General features: G+C 56.7%; 1 protein-coding gene across 1 annotated transcript in view; it reads right to left on the reverse strand.

Moving 5' to 3' along the window:
* Positions 1-12505, reverse strand: part of NDUFS2 (NADH:ubiquinone oxidoreductase core subunit S2) — a 23060-nt gene extending 10555 nt beyond the window's left edge. The window contains exons 1-4 of the mRNA XM_024204181.3: positions 12403-12505; positions 8406-8509; positions 4630-4820; positions 1079-1199 (exon numbers count right to left, since the gene is read on the reverse strand). Of these exons, the coding sequence (XP_024059949.2) occupies positions 1079-1199; positions 4630-4820; positions 8406-8509; positions 12403-12488 (502 nt within the window). The 5' untranslated portion in view covers positions 12489-12505. The remainder of the gene's footprint in view (positions 1-1078; positions 1200-4629; positions 4821-8405; positions 8510-12402) is intronic.
* Between the last annotated feature and the right edge of the window lie 9407 nt (positions 12506-21912).

The raw sequence follows: 21912 nt of genomic DNA on the forward strand, positions 1-21912 counted from the left end.
CACGGGGAAGGGGCAGGCGGGCAGCGCGCATCCGACACACCCGTGCACACGGGGAAGGAGAAGTGCCAGCCGTGGGCTCAGCCCTTCACAGGCCCAGGGCAGGTCTGTCTTTAGGAAGGACGTAGCAGCAGGAGGCAGGTGCCCAGCCCATTGCAGCAAGCAGCCTCCCCCACCCTTCCCCCCCCCCCTCTCTCTCCAGTGCCCTCTTCTGGCCTAATTAACATTTTCCGGAGGGTCTGGCTGGAGAATCTTGCCCGCATGCTCGGGGTTCAGCTGATCGCCATATTTGGGGTCGGGAAGGAATTTCCTCCAGGGTAGATTGGCAGAGGCCCTGGAGGTTTTTCGCCTTCCTCCGCAGCATGGGGCAGGGGTCGCTGGCTGGAGGATTCTCTGCGACTTGAAGTCTTTAAATCATGATTTGGGGACTTCAACAGCTGAGTCAAGGGAGAGAATTATTCCAGGAGTGGGTGGGTCAGCTTTTGTGGCCTGCATCATGCGGGAGGTCAGACTAGATGATCATAATGGTCCCTTCTGACCTTAAAGTCTATGAGTCTAATTCAGAACAGCACCAATGGGCTCTGAGGGGCTGGGCACTGGGTGATCTGGGAGCAGGGGCGGGGTATGAAGGGAGGAGATTCGCCCAAGCCCAGAGGCTTCTCCTCCCTCAACCCCCACACCCAACGCCCACCAGAGGGAGAGAGAATGCCGGGGAACCCCAGGGCAGTGTTGGGCGCGGGACCCCCAGTTGCTAAAACAGCCTCGAGCGTCTTGCTCCCTCAGTGCATTATGGGTGATGGGCTCTGGCCAGAAGCACCAGGGCATAAGCCAACTACTGACTGGCAGTTCCTATGCTCCTAGCGAGGGCCCAGTCGGCTACCTGGACAAACAAACGGGCATTGGCCTTGGAGACCCCCTGCCAGGGTGCCAGCTAGAAAGCACAGGACAGGAACAGTAGGGAGGGGCATATGGAGAAGGACTGGGGAGGGGCTGACTGTCTTCGGGACCCGCCTCCACAGAGCCAAGGCAGCCAACGTGAGCTCAGGAAGGGGACGCAGGTCAAGAGAAGGGGAACACTCACCTCGGATCCACTGAGCCCTCAGGGGCGGAGTGATGTTTAGCATCTTCTCCACCGCCAGGGAGTAGGCCTGTTCATTGCACATCATGGACACGTAGTCGAGCCGATCGAAATATGGCAAAGCCTGCGACAGAGAACAGGCTGCAAACACCCGTCTGGCACTCGGCAGGACCACTGCCTGCAGACAGCCTGGCGCTGAGAGCACGCCAACCCTCGCGGGGCCAGTTACAAAGCGGGGATCCCTTCACCCATCCCTGAGCAGAGGAACCGCGCCCAGTGCCACTGTCCCAGAGCAGGGGAGGAGCCCAGCAGCCAGCTAGAATCGCAGGGGCGCTGGGGTCATTCCAGCCACCCCGAGATGAGATCGGACAAGGGCACTTGAGTCAGCACCCCGGCCTCGCAAAATACGCAGAGCACCAGCAGCAGACAGGGCTCAATTTCACATCTTGTCGAAAGGCAGCCCGGTGCCTCGGGCACTGCTTCAGCACTGAGAAGAGAGAGCGCCCCCTGTGGACTCGCCATCGCCAGGGCTAGCAGGGAGTCGCCCACCCAAGGTCCAACTCTGCTTAGCCACAAGACCTGGCACAATCAAAGTAACATACGTGCAGGCCTGCCACCCTGGGAGCCTGAGAGCAGCCCCACTGCGCACAGGGAGGAGCCCAACCTAAAGCCTACATCAGTGGTCCCCAAACTTTTCCTCTCACATCCCCCTTACGAGTAATAGAATGTATTCGCACCCCCCCATTCCCCCGGACCAGGAGCAGAGCTGGCAGCGACAGCAGGGCCCCGGATCCAGCCTGCAGAGCCAGGGCTGGAGCAGAGCTGGGGAAGACTGGGGCTGGGTGGCACCCCCTCTGTCCCCTTGTGGGGGCTGGCGTGGGCCCCACCGCACATACACCCCTTGACGTTCCTCCACATCCCCCTAGGGGGGCGCGCCCCCAGTTTGAGAACCACTGGCCTAGACAGTTGGAAGTTTCTTAGGGCACATGTACCCCGTGTAATTCCTTTGCTGAGATGAGAACCAGAGTACGTGGTGAGAACCGAGATCAGCGTGAGGGGTTGGAGAGCCCCGGTGCAGGTCTCCCTCAGCCTTAATCGCCAAGGCCAAAGCAGCACCGCAGTGAGAAACGCCTGCTCCTCGCCAAACATTTCACAGTCCAAAGGAAGTTACAGTCCAACAAATGACTACAACTCCCAGAAGGCTTTGCTCTCCACATTCTACAGCTTCCTCCTGTTCACCTACAAGTCAATAGCTACAGCTGTGACCTGCCGAGTTTGGAGCAGACAGAGGAAAGTTCCTGCCCGCCACCGAACCCTGAACTGCCTGCAAGGCCCATGTGAACAGCCTTCCAAGGCTGGTGCCGAGGGGTCAGATCACAATGCTGTGTCTCTGCAGGGCATGCACGGTACTGCTCGCACACCTAGGCAGCAGCACTCGGATTGCTGTCACTCGGGCAGTCAGTCGGTGTCCCCGGCACTGCACAGCTGGCGGCTGACCCTCTCCTCTGGACCAGGCGACCGCTGAAGATAAAGCGGGGGAAGCGGTGCTGCGGAAGCCACACAGATTCAGTGCTGCCGACGACAGTGACGGCGCCTGACCAGGGCTCTGTGGTGTAAAGCAGGAGGAGCTCCGCTGAAGTCAATGCACCAGTGAGATCTGAATCCATCCTTCCTTCCCCCAGCTGCTGGCCTAGCCCCTGGACAGAGCTGTACTGCACACACTCTCTGTGCCTCTAGAACAGCAGTACAGAGGAAGGGAACTGTCAGATCATCTGCACCCCTCGTGTACAGGCAGGGAAACTGAGGCACGGAGGTGTGTCGTGACCTGCCCAAGGAGTCTGTGACAGAACCAGGATCCTGACCCTCATATCCTTCCTCTAGCCCTCAAACACCCCCTCTGAACAGCACTGAGTCAGCGCATGAGGACCTGAAAGTGAAACAGAACCAGCTGGCATGAGGGAAGCACCAGCCCCCAGCAAGCTGAGCAGGGAAGTGAAACTTGGCATGTCTCCCCATGGAGGTAGGAGCTCTGCCCCCGCCCAGAGCCCGGCACAAACACTGGCTAACGCTGATGAGCTGAACAGCGCCCCTAGAGCGAGTCACCAGCCCAACGGGCCTTCACTATTCACTGTCCACCCCAAGCTGGCTGACAGAGGGGAGCGCTGCTTCCCAGTCACTCAACGCTCACCCTGGTCCTGCTCCCGCTCTGTGGGCAAACTGGCAGCATGTGCCCGCCTGCCTCCCCCCGACTTACGGGGCACGAGTGGGGACTCGCTCACTGGGAATCGCCTGCCTCCGAAGGCCAGCCAGGCGCTTACGCTCTGCGCCGCTACAGCCAGTTTGGGCCACCAAGGGAGCGCGTCACTAAGCTGCCTCTGCCTTGGCTGCACGCCCCGAGCGCGTCCAGAGAGCTCTGGCACCCGCAGCTCTGCCTGGCTCCCGCCCCATGTTTACTGGGCTGGATTACTTCAAGTGCTACTTCCCCGGCAGCTAGAAAGGTTACATCTGATCCGGACAGTAAATCAAGGGAGCTCCATTTACGAGGCCCTAATGCAAAGTCTGGCAGGACACTCCATCTTCCCAGCTTCCTCGGAGGCTGCTGACGTCTCTTGTTAAACAAGAGTCACACACGTGCGCGTTTTTTGTCCTGCTTGTGTCAGCCCTTGTTCTTTCCTCCAAGGGGCAGGACCTTGCCGTTCCCTACCGCTGCCCCGCCCATGGCGCCTGAGGGTCCCAAAGCGTTTTACAAACAGGGATCAGAGCCCATGACCCTAGGTCAGACAGGGCAGTATTTCCCCTTACGGAGAGGGAAACGGACTTGCCTCACAGTGAGTGAACTGGGACTGGAACCCAGGAGTCCTGGCTGCTGCTCGCCTACCCAAGCCACTGGACAACATTCTCTCTCTTTAAAGAGAGACACTCTGCTCCCTGCTGCTTCCCCCTGCCCCTCCCCCCCCCGAGACGCCCCCCAAATACCCCTGCCGCTGAAAGGGACAGGCTGCCCCAGGTTACTCTGCAGTATGGGCAAAACAGACTGCCTCCAGGGCCCCCCACCCGCCTGCCAGGTGGGGCTAGGTTGGAATGCACTGGGCAGCCGGGACAGCATTGCTGACTGCAGGGCAGGGCTGTGGGGCAGAAGAGCAGGGAGCCCCAAAGCCCTGATTTGGCCCCCGCCTCTCCCTGGGGCAGAGAGAACTTGACACTCATGTGCAAGAGGTTAAAGGCCTGAGACAACCTTCCCTTTGGGACATCAGTCGTTTCCAGAATCGCCATCCGGTCTGGCACAGAGGATGGGGCAGGCAGGGAGCAAGCACGGGAAGCAGCTGAACCCCTGGGGTCCCGTCATGTAGCCACTTTGGGGAATCCCCAGGGACTGCAGTGGGAGCTGGGCTTGCAGGATCGGGCCCTCGGGGGGCAGCTGGCCTGGGTGCAAAAGCCCTTGGAGCACTGCGGGAGCGCACAACAGAGCTGCAGCCGATGGAGCCCATGACACTGCTGCCCTGGGATTGGGGTGTCCAGGCAGGGCCCCGGGGTCACAGTCCCCCCACGGTTACCTGGAGATAGGTCTTGTACTCGATGAGTTTCTCTGTGCCGCGGTGCAGCAGGCCGATGTGGGGGTCGCATTTCTTCACGGTCTCTCCGCTCAGCTCCATGACCAGCCGCAGGACCCCGTGGGCGGCTGGGTGCTGGGGCCCGAAGTTCAGCGTGAGGTTGGAGACTTTCTTCTCAGCCGGGGGGTCCTTGTCTGCTCAGGCACGGGGAGAGCAAGAGAGGCCGTGAGATGGCAGGGTGCACCTCCGGACGGGGGAGAGCACTCCAGGGAGACCCACGGCCCTCCCGCCCCACTGCACTAGAAAGGCTGAGCAGGACGAGAGCTCGGGGATGGAAGGGAATTCAGGCCCCACGGTTCATGCCCCACAGCTGGGCAGCCCTATTCCACCCCTCCCGGCCAGTGCGATTCCCATCACTTCCCTGGCAAAACTGAGGAGCATCCCTGTCCAGCCGTTCAGCCTTGCAGAGCACTGGGCTCGTCTATGGGAGCGGCCGCCCCACGCCTGTCGCTCTAAGGCCTCCCTGCTCGTCTCACATTATGCAGGGGGTTCGTTTGCTCTCTGGGCAACCCGAGTGAGTGTGCCCCACCGTTTGCTGTGCCCAGCGCGAGCTAAAGAGCAGCGAGCCCCCACGCGAGTCCAGAGGCCGGGAGCGCCCGGCTGTGGTGAGGAGGGAGAGCGGGAGCGAAGGGCGCAAGCTGACTCCCGGCACAGAAGCTCAGCGCTTGCCTTGGAGGGGCCATCCAAGAGGAAGCCTCGTCTGGGCCAAACTGTCCCAAACTTGGCCTCTGCCCAGCAGGGGAGCAGGGGGAAAATCTTGCAGGCGTCTCATGAAAAAACTGACCACATTTCCCTCTCTGCACGCCTCCTGGGGCTGCTGAAGTGGGGGAATTCCCAACGTGAGCCGCCGTAGCCCGGGCAGAGCTCTGCTCTGCCACGTCAGAAATGCCTGAAAGCATCACCCTGAGCAAGGCTGCACTTCCAAATCCACCCCCTGGGCCTGCGGGCTGGCCCCTAGCTCCTGCCGAGCTCCGAGTAGCCAGCCCTTGGGGGCTTTCCCCTTCCAGCTGGAGTCATTGCTCCTTTGCAGATACACCTCTACCTCGATATAACGCTGTCCTCGGGAGCCAAAAAAATCTTATCGCATTATAGGTGAAACCGCGTTATATAAAACTTGCTTTAATCCACCGGAGTGCGCAGCCCCGCCCCCCCGGAGCACTGCTTTATCATGTTATAGCTGAATTCATGTTATATCGGGTGACTACTACTAAAGGTGTAGTTCAAGAAGAGTCTCTTTAGCTCAGGTTTCTCTTGGACACTCGCGACCCGCAGGCACCGCCCCTCGGGGACGATAAACTCCGAGGACAATGGCAACAGCCAAAGTAACGGAGCTCAGCGAGGTGCAGTTGGAGTCGCTGTAGCATTCGCACATCGCGGAATTTCACCAGCTTGCCGGCAGAGCCGGCAGCCCCACAGTGACTCAGCACAGGGAAGCTCATGTACATGGTTCCCACAACGGCAGGCCTAGCGCTGCTCACCTGGACACACAGCGCTAAACCACAGTAACTCCCCCCCACCCCCCAAACACGCGTGAAGAGCAGCAGACTGCTAGGGACAACTCCACAGCCACGCAGCCCATCCGTCACCATCCCCGAATACACCCCCGCACAACAAGCATTCCCCCCAACAGTGTCACACACAGAATATGCATTCGCCTCTTTCTTCCTTCAGCTGCCAAGATCAGAGCCTTCACAGGAGGGGAGCATGCCCCATAATGCATTCTGCATGGGGGGAGAAATCCCTTCCTGACCACTGCAGCAGTCAGCTCACACCATGACACACTAGTCAGCCGTCCTTAACTCAAATATTATAGGTCAGACGTTAGCCTGCCTATGATTGATTGTTTTCCAATCCATCGGCAGCACATGTCTCAGTGACCGAAAAGACAGCGAATGCGTTCACAGGTCTGCCGGCTACCGGGACACTTGGCTTAAAGGGACAAGCCAGCTAAAAATCCCAGTCAGCATTTCACATGAAATGCCTTTTCCTTGTAACTAGCAGCAGCATGAATTACAGCAAGGGGAAAGCTTCTATCCTGACTTCTTCCCACTGAGGCTCTCCCCCCCACTTCCTGCGTTCGGGGTCTCGTTTTCTAATCTCGCACACAATGCACTAGGGTTTAGATTTGCAGTTGAGGGATGTTTCATGGACTTTAAGACCAGAAACAACTATTCTGAACATCTAGCCCGACCCGCATAGCACACGCCAGAGAATTTCATTCCATGATTCCTGTGTCCAGCCCATATCTCGGGGTGGAGCTACAAATCTTTTAAAGACAACACCTTAAAGACTTCTCCTGACAGCGAATCCACCAAACCCCTCAGTACATTGTTCCAGTGGCTACCTGCCCTCACCAATAAAGATTTGTGCCTTGTTTGTAGTCTGAATTAGTCTAGCTTCAGCTTCCAGCCACTGGATCAAGTTATGCCTTTTTCTGGCAAATTAAAGAGCCATCTTCTATCAGAAACCTCTTCCCCGGGTAGGTGCCTGTAACTGAACAAGTCACCTCTTCACCTTCATTGGATAAACTAACTAGACTGAGCTTTCTTTAGTCTCTCAGGCAGGTTTCCCAGACAGTGAATCATTCATTGGGATGATTTAGTTGGGGATTGGTCCTGCTTTGAGAAGGGGGTTGGACTAGGTGACCTCCTGAGGTCCCTTCCAACCCTGATATTCTAGGATTCCTGTGGCTCTTTTCTGAAACCTTTACAATTTGTCAACAGTCTGAAGCACGGGCACCAGAATTACACACAGTATCCAGTAATGGCTATTCCCCTGCCTATACAGCTAGAGGATCACATAAGCCCTCTTAGCTACTGTATCACACAACTCCTATCCAATTGGTTAGCTACCAGGACACGCACACACCCAACTAGCCCAGCCCAACTAGAGTGGAGCACAATTTTTTTAACCACTTTTTTTTTTTGGGGGGGGGGGGGGGGGAGAAGGGGGAGATGCAGATTCGGATCAACTGAAACGTTCTGTGAATTTGTGACTCAAACCAATTCCCCCCCCGCAGCATGGCCAGCAAACCCAAACATCAGTTATTCCTACATCCTATTCAGTCACTGCACTCCAGGATACTGCCTCCCATCCTGTCAGCGTGACCTGCAGTCTTTGCTTGTGTTTGGCTGTGTTAAAACGTAGGTTCAAATCAGCCCATCTTACAAGGCAATCCCTAGCACTCTGTATAACTGACCTGTCCCCATCATCGCTTCATGCACAGAGCAGTTGTGTTTGGGTTTCAGATGCAGCAAAGAGACGTCTCAAACCCAAAATCCTGTTTCCACTTACATTAAAATAAAAGCCATGGAATCATTTCTATAAAAAGGGAGACGCTGGTAACAAAAACAAAAAAAAAATCTTAAAAAAAAAAAAACCAAACCCAGACTTATTTCTTTACCCAGATCACCTTAAACTAAGGAAGCTCCCTCTATGCTGACCACATTTGTTTTCCTGTGATCTCAGCTGGGACAATGTAAGGCCCCGATTCAGCAATACGCTCCGTGAAAATACAGGGGTCCATCTACACAGAGCTCACTACAGGATCAGGCCCAAGAGGGCTCCTCAGCTGCAATCCAGCGATGTTCACAGAGGTGGGGACTGCACACCCCAGCGGCGGGTTTGGCTCCAAACTTAAAACATGACAACCACCAACACAAGAGCATCCGCATGGTGATGATGCATTTAATGGGGCAGGTGCCTTCGACAGAACTCACCGTTCCAGGGAGCCACCCACTTCTCATTCTCCTTGGTGGGGTACATGACCACACCTGCAAACTCCTTGGCCCACTCGACATCCGGCTGCCACTGCTTTGAGCCTCTGGACACAGAGATAAGGAAAGGGTGTCAAACCTGCCCGTCTCTAGTCTCAGACTCCGTGGGCTTTTAAAGGGATTGTTGCCAGGCAGGTAGGGGAGGAAGGGAGAAGGAGGGGATCGAAAGCGAGACTCTTTCTTGGATGGGTGAGCTTCATCCTGGGGAAGGCAGCGGTTTGGCAGCCCAGGAGCCTATTTCTCCGTAGTTTGGGGAGCAGCAGTACAAGCTGCCCACATATTGCTCCCCACCAACCGCGCTCAAGCCTGACCGCATGGGGCTTGTCTAAGGATGACAGGAGTTCAGTCTCCATGGCCAACTCAATCCTTGGTCTTGCTTCTCTGCCAGCGGGTCAGTTAGCATCCACGGGGGGTGACTTTTGTGCCATGCATAGTCATGCAGTGGGAGCAAGACAGCCTCTCCACTAATTTCATAAACCATCAAAATCCAGACTTGCACTGGCAGGATTCGAACCGGTAACCATGCAGAGAAAGGCTTCATGGCTCGTTCCCAAGTGCCTGAGCTAACTAGTCTCCTAGATCAAGCATCATCAGCAAGGAAGTACACCTGCCCCACAAGCTAGGGAGCTTGTATGACAGCCACCCAGTAGCCACCCAGTGACAGGAACCAGTCAGGAGCATGGCAGTTTGGTTTCTGCAGTTTCTGGGTCCTGTTTGCAGCAGCTGGAGTAACAAAGTGAACAGCCCCACAGCATGCACAGAGATCTATGGTAAGAGCCAAGTACAGTGTCCTTACTAGAGGGCTGGAGAATGGGTCCCCATGTGGGGAGCTGGCAATGCCCAGGGGGAGGGGAGGAGACAGGGAGAGGAGGGCAATGCCCAGGAGGCAGGGGAAGGGTCCCTGAGGAAGAGTAAGATCCCAAGAGAACAGGAGGCAGGGGAGACATTACATTAGCTTTTTCCACATCTGGCAACTAGCAGAAGTTACTAGATCGCAGGCCCTCGTTCTCATGGGAGACTTTAATCACCCTGATATCTGCTGGGAGAGCAATACAGCGGTGCACAGACAATCCAGGAAGTTTTTGGAAAGTGTAGGGGACAATTTCCTGGTGCAAGTGCTGGAGGAACCAACTAGGGGCCGAACTCTTCTTGACCTGCTGCTCACAAACCGGGAAGAATTAGTAGGGGAAGCAGAAGTGGATGGGAACCTGGGCGGCAGTGACCATGAGATGGTCGAGTTCAGGATCCTGACACAAGGAAGAAAGGAGAGCAGCAGAATACGGACCCTGGACTTCAGAAAAGCAGACTTTGACTCCCTCAGGGAACTGATGGGGAGGAGCCCCTGGGAGAATAACATGAGGGGGAAAGGAGTCCAGGAAAGCTGGCTGTATTTTAAAGAATCCTTATTGAGATTGCAGGAAAAAACCATCCTGATGTGTAGAAAGAATAGTAAATATGGCAGGTGACCAGCTTAGCTTAACAGTGAAATCCTTGCTGATCTTAAACGCAAAAAAGAAGCTTACAAGAAATGGAAGATTGGACAAATGACCAGGGAGGAGTATAAAAATATTGCTCAGGCATGCAGGAGTGAAATCAGGAAGGCCAAATCACACTTGGAGTTGCAGCTAGCAAGAGATGTTAAGAGTAACAAGAAGGGTTTCTTCAGGTATGTTAGCAACAAGAAGAAAGTCACGGAAAGTGTGAGCCCCTTACTGAATGAGGGAGGCAACCTAGTGACAGATGATGTGGAAAAACCCAATGTACTCAATGCTTTTTTTGCCTCTGTCTTCACAAACAAGGTCAGCTCCCAGACTGCTGCACTGGGCAGCACAGTATGGGGAGGAGGTGACCAGCCCTCTGTGGAGAAACAAGTGGTTCAGGACTATTTAGAAAAACTGGACGAGCACAAGTCCATGGGGCCAGATGCGCTGCATCCGAGGGTGCTAAAGGGGTTGGCGGATGTGATTGCAAAGCCATTGGCCATTATCTTTGAAAACTCATGGCGATCGGGGGAGGTTCCGGATGACTGGAAAAAGGCTAATGTAGTGCCCATCTTTAAAAAAGGGAAGGAGGAGGATCCGGGGAACTACAGGCCAGTCAGCCTCACCTCAGTCCCTGGAAAAATCATGGAGCAGGTCCTCAAGGAATCAATTCTGATGCACTTAGAGGAGAGGAAAGTGATCAGGAACAGTCAGCATGGATTCACCAAGGGCAAGTCATGCCTGACTAGCCTAATTGCCTTATATGAGGAGATAACTGGGTCTGTGGATGAGGGGAAAGCAGTGGATGTGTTATTCCTTGACTTTAGCAAAGCTTTTGATACGGTCTCCCACAGTATTCTTGCCAGCAAGTTAAAGAAGTATGGGCTGGATGAATGGACTATAAGGTGGACAGAAAGCTGGCTAGATCGCCGGGCTCAACGGGTAGTGATCAACGGTTCCATGTCTAGTTGGCAGCCGGTTTCAAGCGGAGTGCCCCAAGGGTTGGTCCTGGGCACGGTTTTGTTCAATATCTTCATTAATGATCTGGAGGATGGCGTGGACTGCACTCTCAGCAAGTTTGCAGATGACACTAAACTGGGAGAAGTGGTAGATACGCTGGAGGATAGGGATAGGATACAGAGGGACCTAGACAAATTAGAGGATTGGGCCAAAAGAAACCTGATGAGGTTCAACAAGGACAAGTGCAGAGTCCTGCACTTAGGATGGAAGAATCCCATGCACTGTTACAGACTAGGGACCGAATGGCTAGGAAGCAGTTCTGCAGAAAAGGACCTAGGGATTACAGTGGACGAGAAGCTGCATATGAGTCAACAGTGTGCCCTTGTTGCCAAGAAGGCTAACGGCATTTTGGGCTGTATAAGTAGGGGTATTGGCAGCAGATCGAAGGACGTGATCATTCCCCTCTATTCGACATTGGTGAGGCCTCATCTGGAGTACTGTGTCCAGTTTGGGGCCCCACACTACAAGAAGGACGTGGAAAAATTGGAAAGAGTCCAGTGGAGGGCAACAAAAATGATTAGGGGGCTGGAGCACATGACTTATGAGGAGAGGCTGAGGGAATTGGGATTGTTTAGTCTGCAGAAGAGAAGAATGAGGGGGGATTTGATAGCTGCTTTCAACTACCTGAAAGGGGGTTCCAAAGAGGATGGATCTAGACTGTTCTCCGTGATACCTGATGACAGAACAGGGAGTAATGGTCTCAAGTTGCAGTGGGGGAGGTTTAGGTTGGATATTAGGACAAACTTTTTCACTAGGAGGGTGGTGAAGCACTGGAATGGGTTACCGAGGGAGGTGGTGGAATCTCCTTCCTCAGAGGTTTTTAAGGTCAGGCTTGACAAAGCCCTGGCTGGGATGATTTAGTTGGGAATTGGTCCTGCTTTGAGCAGGGGGTTGGACTAGATGACCTCCTGAGGTCCCTTCTAACCCTAATATTTTATGATTCTATGAGAGATGCCAAGGAGATAGGGAGGGCAGCGGGAAATCCCAGAGAAGGTGGGGTCCCCACCAGGGGAGATGACAATGCCCAGAGGGTCCTGGGGGTGCAGGACATGGGAGGGGGTCCCAAGGGAGGGGCAGGAGGCAGAGGAAGGGTCCCAGTGGGGAAGAAACAGGAGAGGAGTCCCCGAGGAATAGGTCATGGGGGCAGGCAAGAGGAGATCCCAGGGGAGAGGTCCGCGGAGGGGTGGGGGTGGCCGCAGGAGGCAGGGAAGGGGTCCCGAGGGAAGGCAGAGGGAGATCCCAGGGAAGGGGGAGTCCTGTGGGGGGTGGGGTGGAAATGCCCAGAAGGGTCCGGGTGGGGGAGAAGGCGGGGGGGGGGGTCCCAGGGGAAAGGGGATAAGATCCGGGGGGGGGGGAGAAGGGGAGCTCCCAAGGGAGAGGTGCCAGGGGCAGGTCGCGGGGGAATCGAGGGTACGGGCAGGCTCCGGGCTGGGTCTCACCTGCTCGGCGCTGCCCCCAGCCGGAGCCCCGGGAGCCATGACCCTGAAGGTGCCCGCAGCCTACACAGAGCCCTGAGCGCCGCCATCTTCCCAGCGGCGCCGCGGCGAGCCGGGACGGAAGTACACAGCCGCCCTCTGCAGCGTCAACTCGATAGGAAAGGCTGGTGGTGAGCCGCCATATTTAGTGAGGGCAAAGGAGGCGTCTTGGCAATAGCCGGAAAACCGGGCCGGCGCCGCCATGACCAACAGCGCAGCTGACCGCCATGTTTAGTACGGGCAACATCCGGGACACCAACTCGATTCCTTCTCCGTGGCCGCGTTCAAGGTGCTTCCATCTTTCCTATGGGTAATATCCGGGAGCCTGTCCTGGCTTCACCGCCCATACAGCCCCGGCATGCGGAGTGACGGTGGGACACCATCTTTACTTTGGGCACAGGCAGCCTCGCTGCTTTGTCTCCCTTCCAGTGGAGTGGCCTGAAGAACAGCAGGGCGCCATGCTGGATGAGGGCATCCTGGGCGTGATGGGGGCACCTGGCCTGGCTCTATGATCAGAGCACCGGGGGGGCCTTTCCTGGGCTGACCCCCCCAGGGCAGGGCCTGGGTAGCCACAGGCTGGGCCCGGCTCCCGAGCGCGGCTCCCCCAGAGTTGAGCGCTCAATGGGAGGTGGATTTGAGGTCCCCTCCCATTGCCCCCCATAGCTCCCTGCCCCTCCCCCTCCCCCCGCAGAGCCCCCAGACCTCCACCCCTCCTCTCAGCCATGCCCCCCGAGCCGCCTGCAGCCCTGAGTCATGGGGCACCTGGTGCCAGGGATTCTGGGACACGTCCGTGCAAAGGCCCGATGGCATGTGGCGGAGCAGAACCAGAGCGCCATGGGGCTGGGCTGGGAGGGGAGCTACCAGGCCCTGTGGTGAGTAGCCACAGCAGAGCCAGGACTGCTCAGCGCAGAGCTGAGCCCGCAGAGCGGGAGTAGCAGGACTAGGGGCTCCTGCCTGGTGGGATTCCCAGGGATCCTTGTCAGCCTGGCTCCAGCTGGCAGCGAGGTTTAGGAACAGAGCAATGGGTCTCGTTCCGCTAGTCCCTGGCTGCTGCTTCCTGGGGCTGTCGCTCCAACAGAGGCCAGGCAAAGGATCCCAGACGCTACTGGGCCTTCTGCTAAGCCGGGAAGTGCCCATTCAGCTCATGGCTCAACCCCCTTTGTCTGTCCTTGTGGAGCCAAGATTATCTACAGTGATTACAGCAACTGCGCTGATGCTGCCCTTGGGCACTGGGATGGGGCTGCGGAGAGCTGGCAGAGCAGTGGGACACAGCTGGGAGCCCTGCTGGGCGTTAAGTCAAGATGCTGTCCTTGCGGTGAAATCATCTGGGAGGAGGAGACTTAGTCAGCTGCCTGGAGAGCCCTGAATGGGAGGTCAAAGGGCTGCAACATCAGCTGCAGATGTCTGGGAGACTGGCAACAAGACGAGGCCCCCGCCCCGCTCAGACCTTCTGCCTTGTTGGAGAAGGGCTCTGCTCCAACCCTGCTTTCAACAGAGGGGGCACCGCAGGCAGCCTCTGAGACGCCACACTGGGCAACAGCCAGGACCCCAAGCTTGTGCTCTTCTGAGGGTCAGCGAGGATGTCCAGGACCCAGTGCTGTTGGGGGATTGTCCTGCAGGAAAAGTGCTGAATCAGTCCTGGAGAGAGCACACGGAGCAGCCCCCACAGCTGTTCTCCTGGCAGGTAGGGAGGCCGCCGCAGGGTGAGGAGAAGGGCTGAGCAGGGCCGGCTCTGGCTTTTTTGCCGCTCCAGGCAAAAAAGCCTCCGGCCGCTGCCCCCCCCCGCGGGGGGGGGGGGGCCGGAGCCCCGGCGGGGGCTCGGCTCTCCCCCCCACCCCGGCGGCCAGAGCGCCAGGGGCAGGGCGGCGAGCCCCGGCAGGGGCTCGGCTCTCCCCCCGGCAGCCAGAGCGCAGGGCGGCGAGCCCCAGCAGGGGCTCGCCGCTCTCCCCCCGGCGGCCGGGGGGAGGGCGGCGAGCCCGGCTGTGGCCCCGCTCTCCCCGGCGGCCGGAGCGCCGCGCCGCCCCCCTCCAGGTGCTGCCCCAAGCACCAGCTTGGGTGCCTGGTGCCTGGAGCCGGCCCTGGGGCTGAGCATGGAAAGAGGGGCTGAGTGTGGAAAAAGTCCCTTCAGTTGGGTTCTTCAATCAGCCACTGGGAACTCACCTACTGCAGGAACCGATGGCCACAAGGGGGCTCCTGGAGCAGGTCTTCAGGGTGAGTCTGACATGACTCCAGCACCTAGCCTTTGTCTTTACCCAGCTGCGTACCCCAGGCACCCGGCACTTGCCAGGCAGCCTCAGATCCCAGGTGCCCGGCGCCTGCCCTACAACCTTTTACCCCAAGTGCCCGGCGCCTGCCCTGCAACCTGCACCCCGGGCGCACGGCTGGGAGGTGCTTGGTGAGCTGCTTTGTGAAGGGCTCTGTGTGATGGGGAGTGGTGCATGGGGCTGTGTGTGTAGATTGTGTCAGTGTGCGCGATGGGGGTTGTGTGCGGCGTGCACATCTGCAGGCACGGGGTTGTGTGTGTAGATTGTGTCAGTGTGCGCGATGGGGGTTGTGCGCAGCGTGCACATCTGCAGGCACGGGGCTGTGTGTGTAGATTGCGTCAGTGTGTGTCTGTTTGTGGTGGGGGCTTTGGGTGCTGGGAGGTTGTGGCAATATGTCTGACTGCAGTAGCGTGTAGTGGGGCCATTGGGCTGTATTGCGGGGGGGGTGCCGGGGGTGCTGCTTGTGTTGCTGGGGAGGCTGTGGTGAGTCAGTGGAAATCTTTACTCCCATCCTTAGCCACCGGTGCCAGACAGGCCCTCTGCCCTCCCCCTCTGGGCTGCGGTTTCATCCCTCGCAGACATTCCTAACGGGGCTGGGGGGAGGGGATGGGGCCGGGGTTGTGGTTTGTGGGGCTCTGTTCGCTCTCCAAGTGCTGACATCCCATGTGCAGCTGGGACAGACACCACACTGGCCAGCACCCTCAGCCACCCGCTGCCCTCCTGGCTACAGCTAGCCCTCCAGCCCGGGTCTCGCTGACGGGGCTGGCTCCCCGTCCGTGAGAAGCAGAGATGGCCAGGTGACAGGCTGGTCTTTGCTGCCTGGCTTTCCTGTAGGATGCAGGAAGGGCTGGCGCAGCGGGGCCCTGGTCAGTCAATCCCACAGGCGGCCTCAAGTGACCCAGCCAGGAGGGGAAGCTGCTGCCTCTGCCTTTTCCTTCCTTGCACATCCTCTGGGGCTGCTGCTCAATTTAGCACCAGTGACAGGGCCCTGCAGGGAGCCTCTGTTTACATACAGGTACGGGGAGGGTGGCCGACTGCCACTGGGCCCAATGCCCATGTGCTGGGGCGGCCTTTACACCTGTGCAAAGTGAGAGGCAAAGGCCGCCAGCTGGGGATTCCCTTGCACCCAAGTCAAGCCCAGTGTGCTCTGGTCCTGATGGCAAGCAACCCGTAACGGGGGCAGAAGGGACATGAGTTGCCATGGACCATTGCTGAGACCACGAGCAAGGGGGCTGCTGCTCGGCCAGGACCGAGGCTGGCCCCTGCGTTTCGCAGCGTCTGACAATAGTGCAGCCTTGTCACTGCTGCGCTGGGCCCCAGAACGGAAAGATGCCGTCAGGTCCCTGTCTGATTGCTGTGCCTTATCGGGGGTCTTCTGTAGAACACCTGAGGGGCCTGCTCGTCCTTTAACCGGGCCACTGGGCTGCATCTGAGCTCACACCGCAATTGCTGGCCCCAGGGGATTGATGCCCTCAAAAGAGGCTGATGCTGGAGGAGGAGGCCAGGACTTCTGGTAACGGTGTTTTGGAAATAATCTGGAAAGCTCCAGGGGGAAGCAGCCATTGGCTCCGGCCCTGTTCTCTAGCTGGAAGCTGTGTTAGCTACTGGCTAAAGCAGGGGGCTGGCAGTCAGAATTCCTGGGCTCTGTTCCTGGGGCTGGGAACAAGTGTTCTGCAGTGTATTGAGCGGTGGACTGAGATTCAGGCCACCTGGGCGCTATACCGGCTCTGTCATTGACTTGCTGTATGGTCTTCACCCAGCCACGTCCACGTTCTGTGCCTCAGTTTGCTCACCTGTGGAATCAGGGCATTAGCCCAAACCACCCCGCTTGCCAGCCCATGGTCAGGGCCGGCTTTATGACCCGCGGGGCCTGATTCCAATACCCGGCGGCAGTCCGGGGCTTCAGCGGCACTTCGCAGCGGGGGGTCCGCTCCAGGGCTTCCACGGCACTGAAGGATGACCCCCCCCCGCCTCCAAAATGCCTCCGAAGACTCCCGGAGTGGGGTCCTCTTAGGCGCGGGCGCGGGGCCCGATTCCGGGGAATCAGGTGAATCGGCTTAAAGCCGGCCCTGCCCGTGGTCATGTGGGTTTGGTCAGTTTGACTCAGCTTGGGCTTGGCTGTAGGTTTGGGTTCAGTGAAGGGCAGTGTAGTGAGGATTCAGTCACAATGAGGCTGGGAGTTTGGTTAAGCAATGTGCTTCTCCCAGCTCCTTCCTAGTTCACATCTCCTCTCAGGGATGGTTGGCACGGGCATCTCCATCCAACTGAGACCTACAAATTCCCACCTGGAAAATCCCCATTGCTCTGTTGGAGACTCCCCCAGAGGAACTGAGGGGCCCCACCACTGAACCTAGAATTCATGGCATTCCCCGTGGCCTGGGATTTCAGTTCAGTGACCCCCCCATCCTGTCCCGGGGGCTGGGAGCTCACCGGGTGTTTGCAAAGGGCTTGCAGGCCCCCTTGGCAGTGGTGAAACCAGAGTGGGGGGCTCTTATCATGCCTGCTAAGCAGGAGGGGGAGCAGGGCTCAGCCTGGCTATAACCAGGCATCATCCGAGCCACACCCCTCTCTTTGTGTCGTTCCAAGGCAGGAGAGATCAGCTCTTACTGACAGTCGTTGTGGCCTGGTCTACACTAAGAAGTTAGATCGACCCAGCTTCGACACTCGGGTGTGAAAAATCCCCACACACCCCGACCAATGTAGTTAAGCCTACCTAACCCCCAGTGTAGACAGCGCTAGTATCCGCCAGGCTTTGCTCCCATCCCAGGTCAAGGCTTTAGTCAGTGTGGTGCCAATCTCCCTGCTCAACAAAGCTCCTGTTTTCTGTCCCACCCAGCTGAAGCTGGAGCTCCCGGCTCAGATTTCCATCTCATCCCTGCTTTCTCACATGCCTGGAGCTGTGTGATCGGAGCATCGTGTACATTGGATCATAGACTATCAGGGTTGGAAGGGACCTCGGGAGGCCATAAATAACGGAGTCTTAACGTCCTGTCTCCAGCGCAGCTGAAGGCCGATTTGCGCCTGAGCTTGTACTGAAGGTGTTCCAGGGCTTATCTCTGGCTGTCACATTTCTGCACGTTGCAGAGCTGGAGGGTGGCTAACCCCTTGGTTGAGCCGAAGACAGGATCTCTCGGGTTTCACGAGGGGGAGGCGGCTGGATAGCTCAGGCCAAAGAAGCTCTTCAATGTGGGTTTGGTTTTTTTCCCAGCAAAGATGTTCCTCATGTTTGGCTCAGAACCCTCTAGGCAGCGGTCCCAGCTCCAGGCTAACGTTACTAGCACAGACAGTGCTGGTCCTTCCTTGTCTGAACCCACTGTGCTGGGTAGGGTGTGTGTCTGGGCCCAGCCTGGGAGAAGGGCAGAGCCGTCCCTAGGGTACGGCAAATTGGGGCGACCACCCCAGGCCCTGCGCTTCATGAGGAGGCGGGCAGGAAGGTGAGGCAGGAGACGGGCGGGCAAGCGGAGGGAGTCGAGGAGGAGCCCCCCTACCAACCTCCCCCTCCCCCTCCCCCTAGCACCTCCTGCCCACCTGCGGACCCCGCCAATCAGCACCTCCCCCTCCCTCCCAGTGTCTACCTCCGATCAGCTGTTTCGCAGCGTCTGGAGGCGCTGGGGGGAGGAGCGAGGGCGCAGTGCACTCGGGGGAGGGGGCGGGGAAGAGGCGGGGAGGTGAGAAGGGGATAGGCCTTGGGGAAGGGGTGGAATGGGGGTGGGGCCTGGGCGGAGCTGTGGGGAGCACCCCCCCCCCCCCGGCAGATAGGTGCTGAGTTTCTATGTCCCGGGCCCCTCCCGGGACAGCCCTGGTGAAAGGTGTTCTGTTTCGGCCACTGGCAGGGCCAGGGCATGGGGGGCCTGGACTAGCAGTTCGAATCGGGCATGAGTCAAAGGTCCAGAGGTCAGTAGCCAATTACCAGGGATCAGACCGGGTTGGAATGCCAGAAGATCAGAATCGAGAGGGAAACCAGAGGTCAGGGATCAGGAGTCAGTTACCAAGAGATACCAGGCACCAGAAACAAGTAACCAGACCAGGGGGTCCGTGGCAGGGTAAAGCCCAGTGGTACAGAAAACTTCCTGTTTCCTCCTCTGGCTTAAATAGGGGCTACAGCCCCTATCAGGATCCTTGGTTCTCTCCCCATCAGAGCATAGGGCTGGGGCTTGTGACCCAGTTGGCCTTCATGGACCCTGGTCTCAGCTACTGTCTGTGAGCTACCAGGTGGAGAATTGGAGTGTGGTGATTCCCGGGACCCCCATAGATGCAGGTTTGAGACCCATAAGCCTGATATCACCCCCTCCCCAAAGGTGTCCTCTGGGCACTGAGTGTCCAGGCTTCTCGGGGTGGTTCTCACGGACGGCTCCCATTAGGGTGGGTGCATGAATGTTTTCCATTGGCTCCCATGTACGCTCCTGAGGGCCATAGCCTTCCCAGTCAATCAGGTATAAACGTTTACCCTGTTGGTGTTTAGAATCCAAGATCTCACGCACGACATATTCCTCATGGCCTTGTACGTGCATTGGTGGGAGAGGCGAATACTCGGTATGGGGTTTCAGGAGGGATATGTGAATTCCAGGTGGATCTTGCGAGATCGGAGTAGGCGTAATTCAGCAGCGACCAGGTTAACTTGGCAAAGGATTTGATAAGGGCCAAGGGCCAACTTACACGAGGTTACGTTAATATGGATGTGCTCCGCCGAGAGCCACAGTTTTTGTCCCGCTGAATAGATGGGGCCTGGTTGACGATGTTGGTCTGCGTGTCGCTTGTTGTGGCCCTTACTTCTTCTGGATTTGATGAATCCCCTGCACCAAGTCCAAGATGGTCGGGTTAGGAGAGGTCAAAGGTAATTGAGGGTGGAAAGGGGGGTGGTACCATAGTTGGCAAAGAAGCGTGATCTTTGTTATTGTATGCACACTCCACGTAGGGTAACAGCAAGGACTAATCATGCAGATGTGGTTAAAGTAACATCGCAGGTATTGCTCTAAAATCTGATTATCTCTTTCCATGGGGCTGTTGGACTGAGGTCAGTAGATGGTGGAGAGGAGCAGCTGGGCCCCCAGGAGACATAGGGCCTCACACCAGAATTGGGATGTAGATTGTAACCCTCAGTCAGAGGTGATGCGATCCAGTAGACCATGGAGAAGAGCCACGTGGATAATCCACAGCTTGGCTGTCTCTTTAGCAGAAGGTAGCCCAGTGCAGGGCACATAGTGGGCCATTTTGGTGAGATGATCTACCACTGTCAAGATTGTCAGGAACCCATTGGTCTCGGGGAGCTCCATGATAAAATCCAGTAGGGGCCCGGGCTGGGGTGGAGTGTCTAGATAGAGTTTGGAGGAGACCGCAGGGTTTGTGGCACGGTGTCTTGGCTTGAGTACGCATATTGCAGGATGCTGTGAAGGCCTGTGTTATGGGGCACATTCCAGGCCACCAGAAAAGATGGGATATCAGTTGCTGAGTTTCAAGCCAACCCAGGGGTCCCGCCACGGGGAATCAGGGCATAACTGCAAGGCAGCCACTCTTGCCTGATCCAGAGGAGCATAAATGTGGTTATTCACAAGTGTGCCCTGTGACAGAATACACACCTGTATTCACACCCTACACACCATTGTGATAATCTTTGTACAAGGTACGCCTTGTGAGATATCATTTGAAAACTCATAATTTGCTGGTCAGTATCATCCTGGTAAAATATGTGTGCCAACATTATACATGAAGTTATAGGATTCCCCTCTTTGGGGTTATTAACTCCATGTTCCAAACCCCACAGCCCTGCCCAGACAGAAGTCAGGTTTGTCCTAAACAAAAGAAGGAATGTGTGCTTATCTTAATTTGAATGTAAGCAGTAAACAGAGTCATCAAGCAGGGAGAGAAAACAAAGGAAGTTCAAACAGGTGGAAAAAACAGCAGGGAACATCCTTCCACATCGACTCTTTGTCTCCTGGGTCTCAGCTGGAAATGTTTTTCAAGAGAGGGACTGACACTATAAAAAGGAGAGACAAACACCCCAAGGCACCCCTCTCTCTTTCTCCCTGTCCATTGCATTCACTGCACCCGAAGAGACAAAGGAAGCAGCCTTTGGACTCTGGGGGAGGGGACCTGACCTAAGGACGGCTGAAAGCATGTGGTGAGAAAACTTTGCTTTGAATCTAACCTAGTTTAAGTTAAGCACCAGTGTGTGTTTTATCTTTATTTTTCTTGTAACGATTTCTGACTTTTATGCCTCATTACTTGTATTCACTTAGGGCTGGTCTACACTGCCGCGCTAGTTCGGCGGCTGGGGATCGAAGTTCCGAGTTCGATTTATCGCGTCTGGTCTGGACGCGATAAATCGAACCAGGAAGTGATCCCCGTCGACTGCGGTACTCCAGCTCAACGAGAGGAGTACCGCGGAGTCGACGGGGAGCCTGCCTGCCGCGTGTGGACCGCGTCTGAACCGCGGTAAGTTCGAAGTAAGGTATGTCGAATTCAGCTACGTTATTCACGTAGCTGAATTTGCGTACCTTACTTCGACTTGGGGGGTAAGTGTAGACCAAGCCTTAAAATCTCTCTCTCTGTAGTTAATAAACTTGTTTTACTGTTTTATCTAATCCAGTGTGTTCAAGATGAAGTGTCTGGGTAACTCCATTTGGGGCAACAAGTTGTTTGCATACTATTCCCTTAAAGGAGTAACAGACTTAATATATGTGTACTGTCCAGGAGAGGGCTGGGCAGCACGGGGCTTACATTTCTGCGGGAAATCTAGGACTAGGAGTGTGTTGGGGTTACCCTGCAGTATAATCCAGGCTGGTAAGAGACAAGGTATGACTGGCTGGCTGCAGCACACACATAGACATAGCTGGGAGTGACTTGCACACTGGAGGCTGTTTGTGAGTCGCCCAAGCTGGAGGCTACATCAGCAAAACAGTGTAAAGGGTACTCCAGGTTACAGGGCAGGTGTGACACAGCTACTCATTGGTCTGGATTGTACCCTGGTATGTCACAGACCCCTCTCAAGTGTTGTGTGGTTCCCTGTCGATGGCAGCTAGTTCGTCAGGCAGAATTGCCGAGGCCAAGGCAGAACGAATCAGTGTGACTAGGTCCTGGGGAAGAGCAACATTCAGGAATTTGTGGGGCTTGAGGATGTGGGCTGGTTCCTGGCTAGGTCCATGTGCTTCAGTATCAAAGCTCCCGGACAGGGCTTCAGCCTTGCCGTTGCAGGTGGTACATAATGATGAAG

Source organism: Terrapene carolina, unplaced genomic scaffold (genome assembly GCF_002925995.2).
Source record: "Terrapene carolina triunguis isolate 2854851 unplaced genomic scaffold, T_m_triunguis-2.0 Scaffold249, whole genome shotgun sequence".
Lineage (NCBI taxonomy): Eukaryota > Metazoa > Chordata > Testudines > Emydidae > Terrapene > Terrapene triunguis.